The 24,580-nt window shown below is 42.4% G+C and overlaps 1 protein-coding gene across 6 annotated transcripts in view; it reads left to right on the top strand.

Annotated features, from left to right (window-relative positions):
• Positions 1-23,061, top strand: part of pou2f2a (POU class 2 homeobox 2a) — a 49,857-nt gene extending 26,796 nt beyond the window's left edge. For 2 of the 6 annotated variants that reach the window (XM_050047369.1, XM_050047370.1), the window contains exons 2-14: positions 3,381-3,446; positions 3,590-3,624; positions 4,176-4,232; positions 5,068-5,187; positions 6,111-6,216; positions 6,318-6,409; positions 6,539-6,679; positions 6,783-6,924; positions 7,039-7,187; positions 7,557-7,754; positions 7,853-8,052; positions 10,478-10,546; positions 14,447-14,634. In XM_050047369.1, coding sequence (XP_049903326.1) covers positions 3,381-3,446; positions 3,590-3,624; positions 4,176-4,232; positions 5,068-5,187; positions 6,111-6,216; positions 6,318-6,409; positions 6,539-6,679; positions 6,783-6,924; positions 7,039-7,187; positions 7,557-7,754; positions 7,853-8,052; positions 10,478-10,546; positions 14,447-14,489 — 1,418 coding nt within the window. In that variant the 3' untranslated portion in view covers positions 14,490-14,634. Of the gene's footprint in view, positions 1-3,380; positions 3,447-3,589; positions 3,625-4,175; positions 4,233-5,067; positions 5,188-5,416; positions 5,765-6,110; positions 6,217-6,317; positions 6,680-6,782; positions 6,925-7,038; positions 7,188-7,556; positions 7,755-7,852; positions 8,053-10,477; positions 10,547-10,900; positions 10,975-14,446 lie in introns of all 6 variants that reach the window. The other 4 variants (XM_050047366.1, XM_050047367.1, XM_050047371.1 and 1 more) reach the window with 3 other exon arrangements.
• Positions 23,062-24,580: the final 1,519 nt, after the last annotated feature.

Here is a 24,580-nt window from a genome sequence, read left to right as displayed (position 1 = left end):
AGGTTAGAGGGTTCATGTGAGAACGAAAATGTCAGAAATTCATTTTGCTTAGTTAAAAATTGATTACACAGTTTTGTTAATTTAGGCCAGAATTATAAGTGAATAAATGAGGAATTTCAATATTAATTATTTGTAAGGTCAGTGTAGTCTTCTTGCCTTCTGCATTTACAACCTCTCTCAACTACTCACTATTTATTTTCACTTATTTATATAATTTTGTGCTGTCAGGGAGGTTCTCATTGACAATGTGACATCCTTGTTTATTCCAACAGCATTTTCTTTTATTCATGAAGTGTTTTAAAAGCTCAGTTTTATCATTGTAGTAATTTTGTTGTGTAGTTCACAAGACAGACAGAAGCTTAATGCAGATAAAACCGCCAACAACGTCAGCAGCACAGACTGTAATGATGCTGCTTTGAAACCTTTGTAGCTTTTTAAATTATTGTTAGATTTTTCCGCTGTGATTCTTCACTTAAATTTTAAAGCCTCTCTTCATCCACTTATTTTAATTTATTTACATTTGTTCAAATCCTTTTTTCATTCTCAAATTTTGACATCAACTTATGTCTTCACCCCCGTCCAGATGTGCTAAAGCTGGTCGACTCTTGGGCGCACAGTTTTAGTCGGAAAGCGTTTCTTTGCAATCAAATTGGGCACCCCTTGGTTTTTCAAATCCATAGTTAGTAGGTGCGGTGACTCCAGTTCCCAGACACCCCCCTTGGCGCCAGGGTTGTGTCCTGAATCAGGAAGTGGGGTGCAGGTTTATGGGGAGGGGGGGTTGGGGGGGAGATTCAGGGTAGTTGCAGCGGAGTTTCATCTCAGCCAAAATACCCAGAGGACAGTAACAGAAACAGTCCAGACTGAGCACAGTCACTGTTGTTCCTTGTTCCTTTACTATTGCATCATTTATTCATGACACAGGATTATACAGCATTAAAACTGCTCTGTTTAAGACACAGCAAGTATGATGCAGCCCTCTTCTCTTACTGGAACAAAGTTAAACCCTGAGCTTTGCTGTGAGATTAGCATAACAGCTTAATGAGGGACGAAATACACACAGTAATTTAACAAAGTAGTCTGAGAAACACTTCTGTAAATTAACTTGTTACCAAAGTAGAACAACGAGCCACTGTTAAGAGACGCTGCCTCTTATTCTCATACTTATTTAAACAACATCACTAAAATTCTAAAAACGTTGCTCTGTGTCAAGCAAAATTAGTTGTGCGTCTGTGTGTGTGTGTGCAGCAATGTGTTGTAAAAGAGAAAGGGAGGTTTTTAAAAGATAGAGTGAAAGAGAGGGAGAGAGCAGGCTAATATTAATAGCCTCGCTGACAGTAAGTGTTGGGTTTAGCACTCTGCGTTCAACCCGGTACAAGGGGAAGTCGGGAGGGGAAGTGAGAAAAAGACACAGCATCTTGATATACTGTCCCACCACTGTATTACTGACCACATTATCCACCATGCTACTGTCTGTAGGCCATTTTGAACCATGAATCAATACACACCTTCCCCGGGTGTCCTGCGAGCGGGCAGTACAGAGCAAGAGGCAGCACTTTGGGAACTTCACATTACAGCTGTTTTATGAGCTGGACAGTCATTTTATATTTGGTTTTTGGTATTACTGTACACACACTGCACACACTGATGACTGGAACACAAGATAGTTCAGTGTAATACAGGTGACACATGGTAATTCTTTTTTTTTTTAATGCATGCATCATGAGTGGAAGACTTTACATTTTCACTGGAAATTGAGCAACATCGGGCAGTTTTTCAGTTTCACTAATAGCCACAATGCCATGTAATTCCAAAACAGGAGCTGTATGTATGTATGTATGTATGTAATATTGGAATAACCACAAAGACCCTAATAAAAGACCAAGCAGATGTTTGCATCCACATGGCTGGTGACAAAATTAGCTTTTTTTGCAGAAGTCCATTTATTTGAGGGAAACCCTGCGGTCAGTGTGTGCGTGTATATTTCCTGACCCAAGGTTATAACCAGTGTGGCAGCAGAGTGGAGCTTTTCTAGCTGGTCGCCACTTCCCCCTTCCCCTAAAGACACTGCATGTACCAAAGTCCACTGTTCACACATGTGTGTCACTGCAACAAATGTGCTCGTGCTGCTGGATGTGAGTGGCTCATTGTTTCTATCTTGTCTTCATGACAACTGCACTGGACTGACGGTTTGGTTATTTAAAAGTGGCATCAGGTCAGTGATGGTCAGCGGAGCGGTCATCCTCTCCATGTGTCACTGCTGCCCCCTGATGGTGAAAACCATGCTTGACCACTTACTTGTTGGCATTGCGGGAGTCATATAAGAGTGTTTTCTGTATTTATAGTGTGTCTTATTGATGTGAGCTCAACAATAAGCTGATGGGCAAATTAAAAACTGCGACAGCGTCAGCGTGCTATCATCTGCAACAAGAGAAGCAACAGGGTGAAGAGAGGAGAGATAAAAGGGAGAGGAAAGGGTGAAAGGGGAGAGAGAAAAAAAGGAGGGAGACTGAGAGTTTATTATGCAGGTGGCAGATATAATTAGTTGGTCGTTGGGCGGATTTGCATGTTTTCACAAAAGGGAAGTAGCTCTGCGTGCATGTGTGGTGTGTGCGTGTGTGTGTTAGGGAAAGAGAGAACAAGAGCGAGAGAAAAAAAGGTTTCAAATGGACACAACAAAAAGTTGTCTTTCAGTTTGTGGTTTCCAAAAAATAAAAAGATTTGTAGTGAGATGATACCATTGGGTGATTAATAAAACAAAACCACACACACACACACACACACAAATATATTCCGCCATAACTCTTAAAATCATCCTCATTCCCATCTTTCCAGTGCTCTCTGCTGCCAAAATGCTCTACTCCTTTTGTGATAGATTTAAAGACTTAAATTTCATGCCTCCCTGTCTTCACTGCTGTTGCCATGGGACTGTCCCAATACAGTATCAACCAGGAAGTGATGGGGTCTTGTAATGAATGACACACAACATGTGACACTTTTAGTGGCAAGGTGCTCCCACGTAAACAACTTGAGTTAAATTTAGAAAGAGCAAACACCTTGGGTCAACCTACTCTTTTGTTAAACCGCTAATTGGAAAGAATGAATGGCTGTGGGTAGGTTTCAACTAGTGAATGATTCAGCCACACTGTTTGGTGTACAGTGTGTGTAGGCATGGCCTGTGACCTGAAAACACTTTAACCTATCTATATTCAACACCCTGGCCATCTTCTCTTCTTTCCCCTCTCGTCATCGAGATTCTGATCACCTGCTTTCTAAATGCTTCTGTCTGCATTTCTTTGTTTGTCTGACACAGATTTAAGAATCAACATTGCTGACTTATTTATATGTGTGTGTGTGTGTGTGTGTGTGTCTTCCTGTTACAGATATCAGGATGTCAAAGCCAGTAGAGGTTGAGAAAGTAGGGGCTGACTCACCCTTGGAGGGCACAGGTGAGATGTAGTAACAGATATATAAAGTACATTTCTATTGTATGTAATCAGCTGTATATTATAATGTAAATCGCAGTAGTGTGTGCGTGACTTTTTGCTCTAACGTGATCAGTTTCTCACTTTTTCCTCTCCCTCCCACGCAGATTCAGAGCGGAATGGACCTGAATCAAATCACCAGGTACGCCTGACTCCTGTGATTATTACGGGCTATCTCCCTCCTCTTTCACCTACATCATTAATGCTCCAAAAGAGATATCAGCGCGAATCAGACAGTCACGTGGCTGATTGTTTCCATTCTCGATTAATGTGTCCGTTAGTCTATATTCATTTAAATTCACCTCAAAGTAGCTTTACTGGCATGACCATATTTAAACACAGCATCGCTAAAGCACATTTTACATGGAGGTATGAACAGGAAAAGGTACTGTATGATGTTTGTCAGTTTCTCAGAGGCAAAGGTGTCAGTCCAACATATTCAATTGACAATGAAATCAAACAGAGAAAAGCAGCAAATCCTCACATTTAAGCAGCTGGAAGCAGTAAAGGTTCAGCTTTTTTGCTTGATGAATCACTAAAACAGTTGTTAAAAAAGACAAATATTGATAAAAGAACACCTGTTGATAAATCAGCTATTTGTAGGAGCAAGAAAATAGATTAAATTAAACAGAATGCTTTTAAAGTCATTTTTGGCAGTCATTTCTGATGAGATGTCTGGTTTGTTTCCTCTAGGCTCAGTCAATGAAAGTCAACCCCTTTCCCCTTTCACCCACCCTGAGCAGCAGCAAGGTGGGTGCATGTGTGTGTGTGTCCGTGTCACTTAACTGCCTGTGCATGTCTGTGCGTATGTCTGGTCTTCTGTTTGTGCATCTTTTGTGTTTTAACGTCCCACAATAGGTTTATTGACAGTATAGCTGCCTCGGCTTTGTATTCGTTGCTGCGCATTCAATTGTTCTTTTGTCGTGTTCAACGTCAAGGTTCATACAGTGTCAACTGAATGTAAACAAATTCGCTCAGAGCAGAGAGTATGATGGCACGCTCCCTTCACAAAGCGCACTGAGAATAGCAATAAATCTATAATGCTACAACTCTCACCAAAAGGTGGAATGGTCGTAATTTGCATATATATGCAAAACAGTAAGCTGGAAGAGCTTCCCCCTGCCAGTTACAACATGCCTGATTCTTGGAGGAAACATCCTCCTTTTGTGTTAGGAGAGAGACGAGTGGACTCTTGGTGCCTGGGACAGATAGAGACACATTTCTCATCAGCGTACTTGTGACTGATTATAAGCATTCATTTGAAAAACTCATTGAATTTAAATAATCAACACTGCCTATCATTATCATGAATAGCCAGGTAAGCTTGTGTAGTTGTAGTTTTTAGCTTTGGTTTTTGACCTGTTTTAAGTTCTGGGGTTCCCTGTCTTGTGTTTTTTTAAATTTGCTGTGAGTGTTTTTTTTAATAGTTACTCGGTGCCATTTTTGTCAGGAAGGAGAAGTGTAATTACTTTTTTTTTTCAGTAAAGGAGTGATGCAAATGTTCTGGTGGAGCAAAACTCATTTTTATATATATTTAAATTTAATGCTTCTACATTTGCTTCCCTTTTCTTCGTCTTTCAAACAGACTAAGATGGAGGAATGTGGTGAGATGTCCCCGGCCCTTCCTCTCTCTCACGGCCCGACCCCTTCACAGACGGCCCTGCAACATACACAGCTCATGCTGACCGGCTCCCAGCTAGCAGGGGTAAGGCAGATTTTTAATATTTTAATATGCACCTGGACACACACTTTGCTTTGCTTTTACCCTGCTGCTTCACTTGTGCTGCTTTTTGAACACTTTGTTTCCTTCTTTGTCTCCCTCTGTCCATTTCCTTCGTTCATTTCCTCTCCTCTCCTCTCCTCTCCTCTCCTCTCCTCTCCTCTCCTCTCCTCTCCTCTCCTCTCCTGTCTCCTCACATCTTTCTCTTCGCCAGTTGACAGCACTGTTGCCAGCACAGCAACAGTTGTTGCTGCAGCAGGCTCAAGCGCAGCTCCTGGCTGCAGCTGTGCAGCAGTCCAGTGCAGCTCACGCCGCTCATGCTGCCCATGCAGCTGCCCAAGCCAATCAGCAAGCTCAGGCAGCCGCAGCAGCAGCAGCAGCAAATCAGCAAGCCCAGCAGCAGCAGCAACAGCAGCAGCAGCATCAGGCGGGACAAACAGGGCAGCAGGCCCAGTCGCAGTCCCAGGGGCAGGGACAGAGCACACAAGAACAGACAGCCCAAAGTGTCCCACCTCCTCCACCCCAGCTCACCCTCTCCCAGCCAATCCAGCTTACCGCCCAGGTACTGACTGCCAATCAAAGCCACTTCCTGGTGAGCGGCTTGATTGAGGAACCAGTATCAAGCTATGGAACAATTTTTCTTGCATGTCTATCGTATATTTCATGATTCATACTTTCCACCTTGCACGAATGCACACATTTTCCATCTCTTTTTCTCATCTGTCATACAATAACAACATATTTCCTCCTACTACGATGTTTTCAGCACGTCTAAATATGCTTCTCTCCTCAGGTAGAGAGAGATAACACATTAACACATTTTATGTGACTGAGCCTTCAATTTAGCCTTATGACTTAATAGAAGCGTATTCTCTCTCTGATCTGTCTATTCACTCTTGACTGAACAGGACATCCAGCAGTTGCTGCAGCTCCAGCAGTTGGTGTTGGTGCCCGGCCACTCGCTCCCATCTCCTGCCCAGTTCCTCCTCCCACCGGCACAGCAGGGCCAGCAAGGTGGGTCGGCCTCTTACTGGAACTATGACAGAAATAAGTTGTTAATATACTTTTTTTGTTGTAATTATAGTTGATAAATTTCTCTTTTTTTTCCTCCTCAGGACTCCTATCAACACCAAATCTCATTTCGCTACCTCAGCAAAACCAAGGGAGCCTGCTGTCTGCTCCAAATAGAATGGGACTCCAAGCACAGGTACGAGAAAACTTTCAAGCTTTAGTCAGTGGAAAAGAAAACACAGCCTCTGCACCAGCAATAAACAAACACTTCTGTTTCTCCCTCTTCGTTCTCACTTTCATTCCTCTGACGTTGCACCTGCCACAGCGAGATAAGAGTGTGGAGGTGAGCGGTGTGACCACAGTGCCCTCAGTGACCTCTCACCCCGAGGAGCCCAGTGACCTGGAGGAGCTGGAACAGTTTGCCCGCACTTTCAAACAGAGACGCATCAAACTGGGCTTCACACAGGTAGGGAGAGACACCTACTGTGAGTGTGTGCATGTGCAGGTTCCATTAGCAGTCTCTTAGTCTTTGATGTGTTTTGACTGCACTTCTTTCATCCCTCCACCAGGGAGATGTTGGTTTGGCCATGGGGAAGCTGTATGGCAACGACTTCAGTCAGACCACAATCTCTCGCTTTGAAGCCCTCAACCTGAGCTTTAAGAACATGTGCAAGCTGAAGCCACTGCTGGAGAAGTGGCTCAATGATGCAGGTGAGCCCTCATCAAAATAACAGTACTTTACATTTATACTTCAAATAGGTGCTTAAAGAATACAGCAATTAGTCTGACACTCAGTCTGTCTTTATGTTTGCTTTCCTTCATCAGAGACCATGTCCATAGATAGTACCCTGCCCAGCCCCAGCTCCCTGTCCTCTCCCACTTTGGGCTTTGATGGGGTTCCTGGTCGCCGCAGAAAGAAGAGAACCAGCATCGAGACGAATGTACGCGTGGCCCTGGAACGCGCATTCATGACGGTAAGATCATAAACCCCATTATTTAAAGGTTCAGTGTGTCAGATTTAGGGAGATTCAGGGGTACCTAGCGGTGAGGATTTCAGATTAAAACCAGCTGAAACTTCTGTAAAGAATGCCTTCAGTGTTATTTTTATTTTTACCAGGAGCTGAATTATCTGCAGAGGTCTAGGACTAGAATTTTAAAAAAGCTGATTAATGATTATTGTTAAACAGAAAATGGCATCTTAAGCGATTTTAAAGCATCTTCTAAATCCTGGACAGTAATTTGTTAAGTCGTGATTTTTCCGCAGAGCATTTTAATGTCATGATGTGGCTAAAACATAGCACTGCTGAAATAATGTGAATTCCTGTCTCCCTCCCTTCTCGCAGAACCAGAAGCCTACCTCAGAAGAGATCCTGCTGATCGCAGAGCAGCTCAACATGGAGAAGGAGGTGATCCGGGTCTGGTTCTGCAACCGCCGGCAGAAAGAGAAACGCATCAATCCCTCCAGTGCCACCCCTCCCCTGCCCAGCCAGCCCCCCACTGCCCCACCAACGCACAAACCACCCTGCTACAGCCCTCACATGGTAAATATCTGGAGGAATAGTTGATGATAAACATGTTCCCATTTTTCAGCTGTTTGTAGTTTCAGAAACCTGAATCTGTTTTCCTTTGTGTCTGCCAGATGTCCAGCCAGCTGTCGCAGGCCGTGACCAGTCTCAGCACAACAGTGACCACCATGTCCCCCGTCTGCCCCCTGACTTCCAGCCTCACCTCCACCCACCCCTCCCTCAGCTCCGCACCCTCCCCGGTGACTCCTCCTCCTCCCCGCAGCACGGCCAGCCCAGCCACTCCCAGCCACAGCACACTCAACCTTAACACAGGGTAAGAGACCATGAGACGTTCACAATATGCAGATATGGTCAGGGCAAATTTGAATATTTTACCTTGTCAGTTCATCCAAATTCTAAAAAAAAAAAAAACACCCATTTCCACTTGCCTGTGGGATATGTAGCCAGATAGTTTTCCTTTTATGCCAGTTTTTAAGATATCTGTTGCTGTAGGGGGCCAGTGTGCTTCATTAGTATGGCACTGCACCACACATCTTTCTGACATCCGACAATATCTGTAACTTTTTGATACTAACAATCTAACATTCACGCCCACTTGTGATAAGTAGAGAAAGCTGGCAGTGTTTAAAGTTTCCCTTAGCCCTCTTTTTTTATTCCATACACAACTATTTCTGGCTCTTTTCATGTGTACAAACGAGTGCAGCGCTAGGAATGCCTTCAAGGAGAGACTGTCTGAAAACGTTTGCCATTATCTCCACATTTCAACAATCATCGTCGCTCTCTGTGACGGCTGGCTTTTCACGCCGGCCTTGCTTTCCGACGAGGTCAGACAACATGTTGTACAAACTAGTTCTATTGAGCAAACCTGGCCCCTGAGATTTCTGCCTCCATCCCAGTAGAATGGAGGGGAATTTAGTTTAAGATGTGGTTTAAATTGTTTCATTAAAAAATCTCTCTTTAGTAGCAATGTCCATATTAGTCCAAAATATACCACAGTATAGATTACAGTTTAACTGGAATTACTTTCTACTATTGAATTAGTCCCTATTAAAATGTAATAGTGTGTTTTAGAAATGATAATAACTAATAACTAATACACAGTTTCTGGAGGAAAAAAACATTTAAAACAGACAAAGTTCTATTCATCTGCAATATATTAGGTTGGCAGTAGAGATCTCAAAATGATGGCTTTTGAGAGAAGAATTACAAAGCCTGAATTAATTAAACCAAACCTACAACATCTGCCCAACTATGTAAGTGAGAAACCCTTTAAGATTCATCTGAATTACAATATGCTTTATAGCAACCACAACTGAATACACTTAGGCAAAATATTTAAACCACTGACTGTATATAAAGATGGACGACACGACAGCTCCTCAAAAGTGAAGCTGAAACATCTGGATTGCCCCCTGGTGGCTGACTGCAGTGTATGTCATAAACCCTGCCCCCTCTATGTTAGCGAATGGGACATGGGCCAAACTATAAGATCAGAGTACATGTCAAATACATTTTTCCCAAAGATGGTTTCTTTCATTTTAGGTAGTTAAGGTCTTTTTATGATCAGTTTGGTTTTGATTATTTAGTCATTAGTTAGCTCCACTTCCCGATCGCTACTGCACAGACTCTGGCTCCAAACGACGTCACTAGCACAAGATGGCAGCGCCCATACCAAGAATATTGGGGCTTCATTTTTGTACAGAAGGAGGAAGCTTTATCTTTATATAGAGTACATGATTTATGGTTATTATTATTATTATTATTGTTATTATAAACTTATTTATATTGTGACTTTCATACAAGAAATGTGGGACTAAGTGCTTTACAACAAGGGTGTTATATTCACGGAGTGCTTCGCATGAAACCAGGCAGAATGAATATAAAACAGCCCCACAAAGCAATTTACAAAAGAACATTTAAAAACAGTTTTAAAAACTAAATTTAAGATGAAACTAAAACACAAAGAAAAGGCATCATAGCTCAATATTAGCAAAACCATAAATTAAAAAATAAAATCCTTAAAACAAATCATAAAATCAATGAAGATATACCATTTTAAATTAATTGCAGCAGTGTTAAGTGTAAAAAGAAAGTGTTTCAGACCTGTGTGAGGAAAGTCATAGCTAGTTAAAGCGAGTGAACAGATTTTTCATAAAAATATTTAGCGAGCTGGCTTCCCTGATATCCATAAGTAGTGTGTTCCATAGCTTCAGGGCGTAAATGACAAAGGCTGCATCCCCAATTTTCTTTCGGCTGTTGCTTGGAAGCTCCAGTAAACCAGCAGCAGATGATCGCAGTGTTCTTGAAGGCAAATAGTTAGGAGTTAGCAATGTAGCTCGGTCCCGGCCTATTTACGGCTTTGTATACAAGGAAAAGGACCTTAAAATCAGTTCTTAATGTAACAGGAAGCCAGTGCAGAGCAGCTCAGACTGACCTCATGTGCTCCCTCCTCTGGGTTGGTTCTTGGTTAAACACACACAAATCACAGTGCCACTACACACAACCACACATTTCCATAAACATGCACAGCATGAACACTGCACTGCACCATGCTCGCTTCACCTGCAGTTTGTAGTTAAATTGATGGCACTGTACACACATATACACACACAGTGATTGTTTGTATACACATGCACGCACACAACATCCCAACATGCCACTGGGCAGCACTGCTTCCCCTGTGCTGCAGTGTACTCTAACCCTGTGTGTGTTTGTGTGTGTGGTTCTTGTGTTCACAGCTTATGGCGTATGGGTAAAAAGAACGGTGACGTGTCTAACTACATCACCGATTTTGCTGCAAACTTGAGGTGAATGCGACCGAGACACATGAACACACACACATGCAGATGATACAGTGCTGTTGTTTGGTGCAGAATCCTGTCTTCTTGTATTGAATCACTTCTAACATAAATGCATAGTTAATAAGTGTTTTTGCAAGATGTTCTATTTCCTTCTGCATCTCTAACCTCTTGTTTACAGCCGTACAGCCAGCTGTCAGCAAACCACAGCTCATTATATGTGCAGGGATAAATTTGCCCTCCGCTTGTCCTTGCTGCTAAACCTGCTTTTTTTCTCACCTTTTCTCCTCTGCCTGTCTGTGTTCGTATATATGCTTGCACATGTACGGTGCGGTATGTGTGTGTGTTTGTGTGACACAACAGGAACACTGTGATGGGAGTTAACACAGGGATGAACCAAGCCCTCCTCGGTAACAATCCCCTGGCCACTATCCAAGGTGTGTGAGAGAAAGAGAGACGCTGAAATGGGTTTATTTCGGGCAAGTGGAAAAAAAGAGAAAGCTCACTGATAAACAGAATATAATTTAGAGGTCACGGCTGAGGTGGTGTACATTATATTTTACTCTCTGGGAAAATCTTAGGGTCACAGAATACATAAAAATACGCAGAGAAGAGTTTTTATGTCCTGGCAATACATTTTCCTCCCACACACATACACGCTCAAAACTCAGACACATACTGTGCACGACGCAACCCCTCTCACACACCTTCCTACACTTGAGAACAACACAAGAATAGCACAAGAAAAATAAGAGCACGATCCTGAAGAAGTGACCACTAAACAATCCCCACCACCGTCAGCAGAGCTAATTTTTAATCATACTTTCTGGCGTCAGGACGAGAAGAGGGGGGGAGCGAGATGTATTAAAAACAGAAGTGTGATGATGAGTAATGCAGTTATGCATGGTAGGTGAATCAAATCGCACTTGGTAGACTACTGACTGGAGACGCGGATGAATAGGCAGCTGAGGGTGTTTGCTCATCCAAAGCAGCTGAGGCACAGAGACGCAGAGAGGGAGAGTTTTTCATGTTACCATCGACATCCATGACTCCATCCCATCACGTGTGTATGTGTGAGTGACGGTCATTACGGTAACGTGTGGGCTGAGTTTCTATGTGTGTGTCTGTCTGTGTCTCACTCATCTTTAGCCTTTCATTTCTTCATCTCATCACTGGTCAAATGTGTTGATGCTTAAAAAAGAAATTCACCTAAACACGTGATGATGCAACACTGGGATGTTTCATGCACTATATCTAACATGTGTACCAATAATCGACATGATGAACATTTAAACCGTCAACTTTAAACATCAGACCCTCGCAGAGCAAGAGCTGCATTTTGGACTCACTGTTTCGCACCACTTTGACACTCAACACTCACACACCAAGAGATCGATCACTGAGGAGGCAGAAATAACAGTTTCTTTACCAAAAGTACCCTTGACAGACCATAATGCAGTGCACCCACCAGACGCTTCAAGTACAATGGGTGCTTAATGCTTCTTCTCCAATGGATAAAAACTATGTGTATTGCTGTTGCTATGCAATCACAAACATTATTAGTCCATGTTCCCATGAAACATTTTGTGTATGAAAGAAGCGCTGCATGAAGCGGTGTTCACAGCCAATCATCGACCTTGTTTCCATAACAACAGACCACTCATGTAAGCTTACCTGTTGCTGTGCTGTATCTGATCCCAAAAGAGTATCTTGCTACAGACATTAGATAATATTTAGTTATTCTCTGCTGGAAATTTTTAAATTTTTTTTGTGTTTGTGTGTGGAAAAAGTAAAAGTTTCTCAACTCCCACTCAAATGATTCCTCATAAAAAACAGACAGGTGCACCTCTTTTTCCAGAGAAACCACACTCCTTAGCTTTCCATTTAAAAGAGGTGGTGACGGTTATCTCCACCTACCTCTGCTGAATGCAGCACGTTCAGGCACGTTCTCTGGCTTGGCGGGGTACTGTAGGAAATTATTTACTTGAAAGAGACTAACAGAAGAGTGTTGATAGACCAAACACATAAATTAAAGGGTTTCATAATGAAGAACAACCACTCAAAAGCGCTGAGTCTTTCCTATTTAAGCTACAGTTGGTAACTTAACAGATTAAGAGATTCGCTGAAACTGTCACTATATTCTGAAAGAGGAAGATAGGATAAATAGTCTGTGAAAAATGTATGTCCCTCTCCTTCTCCTCCTCCTCCTACTGCCCCTAATGGCATTTGTTAAAATCTACCACGGCTCACGGAAGTCAGAGCCAGAGAGTCTCTAACACAGCTGTCAATCATGTCAATCACTCTGTGAACTGCAGTCTAATGAGGCAGCACTGATCACTTCAAGATTCTGTTACTGCATTGCCTATTTCTCTCCTCAGATATTTTCAGAAACATGTTTTAGTGTACTGTTTAGCTGTAAAATGAGAAAGTTTGTGATCCAGCTGCATGTCGGAAACAGTCAAGCCAAAAGCACCGCCCACCGGCTGGAGCAAACTTTCTCATTTTACAGCTAAACAGTACACTAAAATAGGTTTCTGAAAACATTTGAGACAAGAAATAGACAATGCAGTAACAGAATCATGATTTGTATTTGATCAGCGCTGCCTAGTTTGACAGTTTACAAGCTAACAGGCTAACATTGACAGCAGCGTTAGAGACTCCTCTTTGACTCCGCTTTGACTGGTTGTTTTGGGTCATTGTAAGTGCTTGAATTAAAATTTCTAATAATTTATTTTGTGAAAGAACAAAAATTAAGTTCTTCTGATTTTGTCTGCCGTCTGTAGAAGAAGAATTATGAAGTGTTTACCTATTTGAGCCTCTCTCTTTCTTGAATTGTTGTCTATGAGCTTCTGTACAGCCTGCTAGTTCTCATTATAGTAATTCTCAGTGTTGTAACAGTAATTAACCTTTATCTGTGTTTCAAACTACGCTGTGTAGGTCCTTGAATTTTAAGGAATTGGGCCTGAAAAATCCTTTAAAAGTCCTTGAATTTTATATGTAAGAAGGCATGGGAAGACTTTACTATGTGACGAAAGAAGGGGGTGGAAGACTGTGTTAGTTTTAAGCCCTGTTTAGACAACAACGGTTTCTCTAAAAACGGAAAAGTCTGTCCTTTGCGTTTTAAAAAACTTATGCGTTTATATGACGACGTTATTGAAACGATCCCCGTTCACACGGACCTGCAAAATCTACTGAAACGCTGTACTATTCACGCCAGGCCAATGGGTGGCAGTGTAAATTTGCAAAGCAACACCACGGCGTGACATGCGCCTGCGCTGAAGCGCCTTCCTCTACAACGCGGTGATTACAAACCAAAACAAAGAAGACACAATGGCGAAAGCATGCACAGATAACTTTGTCTGGATGGACGACGAGGTGGAGTTGCTACAATAACAGATCTACACTTCACTTCCAATCAACAGGGTGAGCAGCACAAACAGAGCTCGGCATTGTTGTTGTTGTGACGGTTGGCATACCTAGTGACTGGAACCATAATGTGCACGTGCGAAAAGTCTCCGTTTTCAGAGGAACTGCATATTGCAAGTTTACATGACAATGGAGACGCTGCCGTTTCCAAAAAGTTGCACTCTGGAACCCGTTTTCGAATCGTTGCGTTTTCGGGCACCCAAAACGCCGCTGTCGTGTAAACAATCGGCCAAAACGCAACTAGAGTTTACCGTTTTCAGTTGAAATCGTTGTATAAACGGGGCCTTAATTTCTAAAGGGTATTAAAGAAGAGGAGTACTTTAAACCAAAGATTAACCTACTGAGAAGGAGGTGATGAGGAATACACAGTGACAAGTAGTACTGTGCTAAAAATAATACCAAAAAACTATCCTGCTATATTGTAAAAGTGGAATTTTCCTTTAACTTCTTCTCTCCTCACTTCTTCTCTCCTCACTCCCTCAGCCCTAGCAGCCAGTGGTGGCCAGCTGCCTCTTTCCAGTCTTGAGGGGGCCAGTAAGGTGATGCTGGGGGCCTCTGGGGGCCAGGCAGGGGGCCTCCCCTCCTCCCTCTTCCTCAACCACCCCGCCCTCCTCCACATGGGCCAGAACCCCGGTGCCGGAATGGTCAGCGCCGCCGTAGCCAAAGCCTCCCAGGCCTCCCCCTTCCCCTCGGCCAGCAGCATCAGCCCCACCCCCTGCTCCCCTTCCCCCTGCTCCAGCCCCGCCTCTTCCTGCTCCTCCAGCGAAATGGCACACAGCCCGCCCTCTCTGGGCGGGGCCAAGATTGAGTGACCGCGCCAAGGGCCAATCAGAGAGGAGGAGGGAGAAGGAAACGAGAACCTCGCCTTTCACACCAAAGCTATCTCTTTCTCTCTCTTGCGCTCTTCTTCCGTTATTTTTCTCACAATGGCTCTCTCTCTCTTTCTCTCCCAGTCTTTCGATGCCAAAAATACACAGAATGAAAGAGGAGAGAGGGAGGGAGAGAAGTGAAGGAGGGGAGAAGGGGGGAGAAGGGGAAGATTGAAACCAAAAATCTTTATCTATCCAAACCGATGGAGAGGAGGCAACGTGGGACCTTTTTGTCAATAACACGTGATATCGACATGGTGCCTCTGCACTCTTTCTCTCTGAGGGAAAACAAACCAATGACTCTTTAACAAAGAGACGGAAGAGACGGCGGAGAAGCATGTCGAAGTGCATAAACCAAAAATGACAAAAGATAACTTTACTATGTGACAAAGGAATGGCGGCAAGGACAAAAAAAAAATGGAGAGGAGGACTGTGCTTACGTTTTCCCTTTTTTTAAATTATTTTCGAAAAGCTGCGGGTCTGAAGGAAGAGGAGTAGGGAGGATAAGTTTAAACCAAAAATTTACCTGAGGAGGAGGCGGAGGAGGAATACACAATGACAAAAAAAAACAAAAAACAAAAAAAAACGACAACCATACCAAAATCCCAAATACCAAAAACCAAAAATACGGAGAGAAAAGCTTTATTCAAAGGACGTGTAAATACTGAAGCTATCCAGGACCAGGACTCTACTGCTACTGCTACTCACACACACACACCAACACACACATCAAGAGCCAATCCATCCTGCCATCGACTCATCCTGTCTGTGTCAACTCATGTGTCTCTTATAGGTTTTCATGCTAGATATATTGAATAATTTTGTAAAAGATTGTTACTGAATGAGTCGAGAGCTCATGTTTGAATGATTGCCGCTGTATCTTCACGTTAGTCTCTTTACCTACCTCTGGTTCGAAGAGCATAGAATAGCTTTCCTCTCTCTTTTATTATTCCACGTTTCCTTGACAGAGGCTTGTTATTCAGTATCTATTTTTTACACTTTGAGAAGTACAGTTGGAATTTGTTTTTTGTAATTATTTATTAGTGCCATTTTACAATCCAACTCCTATTTATTGTTGCAGCTTGTTTTAGCGTTAGCTTCTGCAGTGTGATCATCATCAGTGTCATCATCATCATCGTCCTCATCATATGCATTTGTGTTGTCTTTCTGTTTTGTTTCTAACTGTTCTGCAGGAACAGAGATGACGCAGGTGAAAAGACACTCACCAAGTGCCATAGATCCAAAATAGAGTTGGCACGCTGCGAGATGATTTCGAGGTGTGAATGAATTTGTTAAGACCTAAACATGTGACATTTTGCGCTGTTAATCAGACCGCTCTTTCCTCACTCTTAAAGATAACCCATTATCGGTGACTCCGTGGCTAAATGAAACATGCCCTGGGAAAAACTTCACACGCTGAAAATTGACATTTGTTAAGAGTGGTCGACCATTTTTGAAAGTATGAAATAGGGCCGTGATTGGAGATTTGAAGTAATAACCATTGAGACTGAAGGCTAAATAAGTCAATAAAGCCAAGTTTAGTCACAGCCGGCTCTCATTCCTGCCTCGTCAATCAGCATAGACGCCCCCGACACCTGTCTGTCTAGACATGTTTACTAGTATTTGTCTGTTTCTATCATCGTTCCATCGATCACATTTCACTGTCATTTTCCACCTCAGACTGCCATTAATTCTCAAATGGAAACCAAAGCATTCTCAAGGCTGGGCTGTTCTTAAAGAGCCTCAGCCAAGACATGTGAACACAATAAAGACACAGAGGGGCTGAGAACAGGACGTCAGCCCCCCTGGTGGTAATCCCCTCCACCTGGCCTGTCCTAAAAACCCACGGGGGAAGCTTTATTTAGGGAACTGATCCTTTACTCCGAACCCCCTGAACGAAGGGTACACTGGGGCAGGGCGAAGGAGGGACACACTGTAGTGAGGGGAGAAGGCGTCACACTTTTTTTTTTGTAAAAGGATACCAAAAATAAACCCAAACCAAAAAAAAAACCCAAACCCAAGGAATGACAGAAGCAAACCAAAAAGAACCCTAACCAAATGTGGCTGGAGGGAGGAGGGGAGGAGGACAAAGTGCAGGTGTTGAAAGAGGTGAAGCCGTCTGTCTGTCTGTTAGCTTTAGGGCTGCAGCATTCGCCCCACTCTGAAACTGTGTAGCATGGATGGAGGGATTGGACAGACAGGCGGACAGACAGAAGGACAGACAATTCCTCCCCTCCTCTGCCTCTCCAGCTCAGCTCTCTGGTCCTGGATGGAGCTAAACGCAAATGACCTCACTGAACTGAAATCTTCTAAAAAAAAAAAAAATCTGTTTTTATTTTTCTGTTGGTTGGTTCCGATTGTTTTATCTCTGCTGTGTCTCTTGATGCCGTTTTATGTACTGTACTTTAGTGCTTACTACTCATTTGGAATAACGTACTCGCTTACTTACTACAAGAGCTCCTTATTTTTTTCGTAGTCGTGCTAGAGATTTTTATCAGGTGGTTGGAAAAAATACTGTGAAAATTTAGCTTCCAGATTTTTATTAGATAAAGAAACAGACTGTCTTGGCAGATAAAAAAATACACACAAAAAGCCAAAAACAAAGAGTTGAATAGCAAAACCTTAAAAATGCCAAACCAAATACTGAACCAAACCAAACACAGTAGAGAGGAACATGTGCTGCCTTCTCTGCATGAGGGCACAGAAATGGGTCAATTTGTCCGAGGTGACACTGCGTTTTTCTGTGTGAGTGTTAATGGGATGCCGAATGGGTCCAAAAAAAGAAAAGTAAAAAGGGTCTGCAGTGATGTCTTGTCATTAATTTTGACCCTAGAGACGGCTTAACACACATGTCAGACGCAGAATAACACACACAGCAGCGGCCTCAGTCAAGTTGACGGTTTGAGAGTTGGACGTAAACGTATCCAAAGAATATTTGGTTTGATCCACACCAGAAAACAGTCGACATACGAGAATCGTCTCACGAACCAAACTTTAGATGTGGGGTTTGTACCTTAAAGGTGAAACCTTTTCTCCACATTGACTCTTAGACGGAATGTATCTGTTAGTGCTTCTATAGATTTTGTAGAAAAAAGATCTATGTTCTACTGCTTACTTATCGCTAATGTATTAAAAAGAAAAAACTTACAAAAAAGACTTTGAGAAAAAAAAGATCCTAAAAAACATTGATGATAATAACTTGATTTTAGACCAAAAATTTTAACTATCTCTCTTTGGACTTTTTTTTATTTCTTCTTATTAATGATGATTTAGACTTTTGATTGTACTATTTATTCAGGTTAGGGTTGTTGTTTTTTTGCTTATCTTTTTTGTTGCCTTGCTATTTATTTGTTAATTTATTTCTAGAGGTGCTTTTTTCATATTCTGGGATATATTTGTGATGGATTTTTTTTTTTTTTTGCCCCTTACTGAAGTTCTTTCTTGCTTCTTTAAACCAAATAATACCAGAAATGCAACCACGGATCCTGTAGGGACTTACTAAGAGAATATGGCTGATTGGATGGTCAGCCATAAAGATATTCTCCTCCTCACTGAGACGACTCTCCTCTTAAAGGGGAGAGGAAGCTCACAGTCGTGAGAGGCAGCACTGTGCAGATGAACACCTCATTATTTCCAGGACAAAGGAGGAAAATGAATTTGGTAGAGGCTTTGCGGACAGACTCAAGCCTTTGTTTCTCCTGGTAATAAGACAGGAAATGGCAAGTTGAAATTCTGTTCTGATGGAGAACACATAAATATGATTTATGTGTGAAAAACTGCCTGAGTTACAGCATGAGGTGTTCTTTCAGACGCGGTGCTGCTTCTGTTCTCGATATTTTCTCCACAGGGAGAACACACTGAAAGCTTTACAGCTACACAACCAAAAACACAAAAGAAGAAGATCAACTGGGGCAAAGGCTGAAGTTTTTTACATGATAAAGAGGAAAGAAGGAGACAAGAGAGGAGAGGGTGATTTTAGATTCCCAGCTGTAAATTGCCCTCTGACTTCTCACTTTGTCTCTTTCAGGGTTTGTTTTTTTTTGTCTCTTTTTCTTTCCACTTCTCTAGAAGTTGGTTTAAACTTTTTTCTTCATCCACTGTAGGATGTAAAAGAGAGATAGTTCATCATATACCTCATATTCTTTGATGATAAACCAAATAGATGAATGCTTTAAAATGCGGGGTTCAAGTGGGGATCAGGGTACACGTGAACAGTGTGTTGGTGTGGCCGGGTGCAGACACAGTAAAGGTCTATGGTCGTTGTCCTTATGGAGGTAAACACAGAGGTTTGAGACTGATCTGGGAACAGATCAGCAACTGGATTGCAGTTTTTCTCCGTGGGTTTCAGAAGGTGCCATTTAAGGTCAAAAGGCCGTACTGGTTCATGCTCCGGTCCACACACACACAAACACACCTTGTCCCCCTGGAAAACACCCCCCGCTGTCTGTGTTGAGCTTTGAACACAGCCCTCTCCTCGTATCTGTCCCTCACTGCTCCCTCCCTGTCAAACACGGACTGTGGGCTTAAAGCTGCTCTTTGGCGCAGATCTAGGATCAAATCTGGATCCATTTTTGGGCTGAAAAAAGCTTTAAGATTCATGCCTCAGAGCAACTTTATCACCAAGGTCGCCGAGCCCTCTCTCGCCTTTAGGTCTTCATTGCCTGATGAGGGGCCATATTGACCAGTTGATGTCCATGTGTAGCAGGGAGTGCCGCAGGGCAGGTAGCTGGGGAACGGCTGAGATCGGGGTTGCTAGGTGACGCATCCAGACACTTCTCACAACTAGGTGTGTGTTGAGACGTTGGAAGTTGGAGGGAGAGGTGTGCATGTGATCAAACTCCAAGAGTCCATTTTGTTGTTTTCTGTGCATTCAGAGGAAATGGAAGAAGAGCTCCGCTGCATTTCCGATGAGGCTCTTCTGTTTTGTTTTTTTTTGTGAACCTCAGGGTTTGAGGGACCGGATGTAAAGTGTAGATCTCTCCGGTGGGGATACCCCCCAGTGAATGATACCAAAGTCAATGCCCTGCCATGGGATCCAGCACGATGCACACACTCCCTAAAACCCTGAGGTCCGCTGGAGTGTTCGGAAACTCCACTTTCCTCCAGAAGATTCTTTTCCTTTCTCCACACAATCGCATCGTCTCCACAGGCTCAGAGATGTACCTTTACAACAGCATCTATAAAAGGAGCTTTAAAGGAATAGCTTAACTTTTAGGAAATACTAATTTTCTTGCTGAGAGTGCAGACGACATGACTCCAGGAAGTCATTGCAGCAGTCCAAAAAATAGCTCCAGCAGCAAATTGGCATTTTTACATTTTTTGTACAGTGTAAACGAAGTACGTAGCGGAGAGATACCCCAGGTGAACATATAGATATTACCCAGTTTATTATTTACATTAAGGCCATGTTTACACAAAAACGATACACTAAAAACAGAATCGTTTCTCATTTTCATTTTGAATAAAGTTCCTCGTTCAGACGACAACGTTTTGATAACAATCGGATCCGGAAAAATGACCAAAAACGCTGTAGTATACATGCCAGGCCAGTAGTTGGCAGTGTGACTTTGTAGTAAAACAACACACAACTGTGCAAATGCGCTTCCTTCTAAAGAGCAATGATGTATAAACAAACAAAATGGCAGCCGCACGAACATTTGTCTGCACGGACGACAAGGTGGAGTTGCCACAGTAAATCTACACTTTGCTGGAGGAGCGTTGATAAATTCAATAGGGTGAGCAGCACAAACAGAGCCCATTGTTGTTGTGATGGCTAACTTTCTTGCGCATGCCTAGTGATTGAAGGTGGAAGTTTACATGACAATGCAGATGGTGCTGTTTCCAAAAAATTGCACTCTGGAACCCGTTTTCAAAAAGGCATTATATAATTAAATATGCGCTTTTTGCATACATTTCCAAAACATAAATCTGAACTAAAATTAACACCTTAATGTTTATTTTGGATGTTTTCTTTCCACTAGTCTGAAAGAAGACAAAATATCCCAAAACCTCAAAATTGACCAGTGCATTAAAACTATGTTTCACCTGGGGTGTCTCACCTTAAATTACTGAGCATTAGAGGTACTTGTAGACAGATTTTGTCAACTGGGGTGCTCCGCACACGTGAAAAAATCTTCAACACCATATTAAAACTAAACTAAATATACTGAATCAGTAGCTTTTAGCTGTGGAGCTCCCCCCACTGGTGACCGAGAGCATTGTTCGAAGGTCAGCCTTGACTCACAGTACATTACTGCCTGGTTTAAAGGCTCATATGCTGTGATAACACTGTTACAAAATAGTGTAAGTGTCTGCTGAGCGTTTAGTCTTTAAAGCAGAGGTTGTACATGAACAGTTTGGTACTTAATGTGACAACTTTAAACCAGCGACAGAGTGAAAATGAAGAAATGAAGAATACAGCAACACATAGAGAATATGAATGGCGATGAGTTTGCTTCCTGCATGCGGTGAGCACTGATGCATTCACTTAGCTTTGGAAAAAATGTCAAACTGAACTAAACAAAACTATTTGAATCACCAAAGTGATTCATGATTGCCACCTCAGTTGGATGATGCCATGTTAGCCGTTTCCCCCTGTTTCCAGTCTTTATGCTAAGTAGAGGCAACGATCCCTTGGCTGTAGCTACATATTTACCTCAGTCTTCTCATCTAAAGCTCGGCAAGGAAGTCCAAAAATGTCAAAGTATTCCTTTAAAATTCAAGAATCAATGCTTGAACTTGTCAAGATATGAAAACTCCATTAGAAAGCAAATACCTCTGGACATGGAAGCGCGAGAGATGTAGTTGTTGTCGGAGAAAGTGAGACTTGCCGAACGGAGCAAAGAAAACAACAAACAAACAAGCTGCTTCTTCTTCCTCCACCCACTCTCATCCACACCACACATGCTCTTCCTCTCTTCCATCCCTTTCTTCTTCCTCTCTCTCTTTCTCTCTTCTACAATACAGCTTTAGTCCAAAGGTTTCTCCAGCAACACTGCAAAGCGAGTCAGATGTTAAAGAATAAAACCAAAGAGCTCTAACTTGACCTTCTCTTCAACACAAAGCCTCCACTGCATCTTTCACCTCTATCTCTATCTCTATCCATCCAACCCTTTCCTGTTTGCTCTCTCCTCCGTCACCTAGCGAGCCGGTCTTTAAAGCGTTAACCTCGGCTATCCAAAGGGGAATAATAATAATGATAATAATGATAATTAAGATGATGATGAAATGTATATTTTTAAGTATTTGTCATTGGAAAAATAATCTTCTCATAATTATGATGATCATGATGATGATGACGACGACGACGATGATGATGATGATGATAATGAAGTTTCTCTTGGTATCTTTGTAGCTGTTCTGATCCTTCTTAAGTTCTCGTCCCTTCTGCTCGTGCTGCCGGAGAGTACAGCTTGACTCCCATCAGCCCTCTCTCACCCCCCCCACCCCACCCCTCCTCCTCCTCCTCCTCCTCCCCCCCTTTTTCATTTGGTTCACCCAATGTTTGGTCCTAACGTCTATCTGTCTGACCTTTACCCCCAGGTGTTTGTCTATGCCTGTGTGTGTATGTGTGAAAGAGTGAACTGTCAAACATTGACGAGGGGAAGTCTACGATTTTTTTCTCTGGAAGTGGTTTCTTGTTGTTAGCTGTTAAAGAGGGGGAGGGCTTCTGTCTATTACATTTCCACCTGTGGGCGAGCACGTGTGTGTGTGACTGGGTGGGGGTTGCTGGAAAGTGGGAGTGGTGCGGTTCGCTGCAGCAATTTGCAAAAAACAAGACAAAAAGATTCCTTGTTTGGACAGCAACAAAGGCCCCACACAGGACTGTCAACTGTAGTGTACTGTTTGCCAACTTCCTAGTACACGTAGCTTCAATTCCCCCCTGTCACAACAGTCAGTCAGTGTGTGAGTGTGTGTGTATGTGAGTGTGTGTGTGCAGGTATGGTTGTATCACCATCACACCTCCCTTTGTGTCTTCCATCCTGTGAGCAGCCCCCCCGTCCTCCCTCCTCCCCTCTCTTCCAATCCCCATCTCCCTCTCTGTCTCCCCCCTTCTTCTCCCTTGTGGTAGCAAGTTAGCCTTTTAGTGTATTTATCTTGAAAACCAAAAAAAAAAGAAGAAAAATAACTCTACTTGTTCATTGTACAGTGTTGTTCATTTTAAGTCATTTTTGTAACTGAAAGTGTTTCATTCATCCAAATAAAACAGGAGACAAAAACTGTACAGATGATCCTCCTCCTCCGCCTCTTGTCTTGTTTCGTCTCGAGTCTGAGTGTCAATTTTCGTCTCGAACCACAGGTTTCACGTGGAAACCTCATCTCTGAAACAGGAAATGTATTTCAACTTGTCATGTCTGTTTTTCTCCAGAGGAGGGTGCTGTTAGACTTGATATATTCCCTCACAGATCAGCAACCATTCTGGGCTGGTAGTTGTGGTGCTCTTTGCTCTCTTAGTTATGGAGGGCCACAAGTGTCAAGCATTTAAATATCCATTGAGAAAACTTATTGATGGATTGATTGGTTCATTTATTGCCCAATCAGATATCAATAGATGAAATCTTTAATATCATTTCCATGACACCTGAGGTCCTCCGTACTCACCAACTCACGAATCTTCTTTGGGTTTTGGACAGATGGTCAGACAAAACAAATCATGTGATAATGTTGCTCTGGGCTGCAGAAAATTGTGATTAGCACTTTACTTTTACTGTTTTCTGATGTTGTCTAGATCAATAATTAGTTAATAAATCAGAAGAGGAGATGAATCACTAATGAAACCATTAGCTGAAAACCCTAGTGTGGTTACAAATTGTTTTAAACTGACCCTTTGCATTTTTACACAATGCAACTACATGGCTTTGAAAATACTTTTAAAACACTGAAGTCTTAACACCCTCTCACATCCAAAGACAATTTGAGTTTAACAAAATTTGCAAGACAACAACTAAAGTTCCTCCTGAGATTATTTCCCATCGTGCTCCTGGTGGAAAACATCATGTCAAACTCCCTTTAAGATGATAACATGATAACAACTGCTAACATGTCTGCAAAAACACATGGCCCTGAAGACACAAGACGAAAATTGTCATATGATGACAGTATGCTAAAGTAAGTGCCAGTGAGTGGATCAGATACATGACAAATTTCACTCCAAAACTCGGTGTTTCTCCATTTTTTCAACAGTACAAGACAGCCAAGTTCTTGTGCCTAACCGACATCCTCTCCATGTTCACTGTCTACCCGCTTTGCTGCTCCTTGTTTGGTGCTGGAGAGGGCGCAGCTGTTGGTTGTTGGCAATAAGCACATCATTGAAGTGAGGTAAAACTCTCATGGTTTTATTCTGACATTGGAAATTTGTCTGCCACAGTGAAATTGCTATATATGTTTGGTGTAAGGTCGCTTTGTGACAGGTTTACGGTAAAACTTCAGCTTGTTTTGTCAGACTCTGGGTCAAAGTGACCATGTTTCAGAGCTGTGACTAACACTTGTTTTCATTATTGATCCCTCTGCAGATCATTTGATCGGCACTACATTTGAAAATCCATTACAATTTCCTTCAGATGTGTTTTGTCTTGTGTTGTCTAACCAGCAGTCAGAAATAGTCATGCTCAATTCTGATTTTTTTTTTCTTTGGCTTTTCATATTACTTTTTAAAATGTGGCCAAAATCAGATTCCAGTGTAAATTGGTCACAGCCCTGAACTGACGCACATGTGCAAAGGAGCAATGAAAAAAGACGTGGAGGACAC

Source organism: Epinephelus moara, chromosome 6 (genome assembly GCF_006386435.1).
Source record: "Epinephelus moara isolate mb chromosome 6, YSFRI_EMoa_1.0, whole genome shotgun sequence".
NCBI classification, from domain to species: Eukaryota; Metazoa; Chordata; class Actinopteri; order Perciformes; family Serranidae; genus Epinephelus; species Epinephelus moara.
Note: the sequence above shows the minus strand (reverse complement) of the source record. Positions and strands in the feature narration are given on the sequence as shown.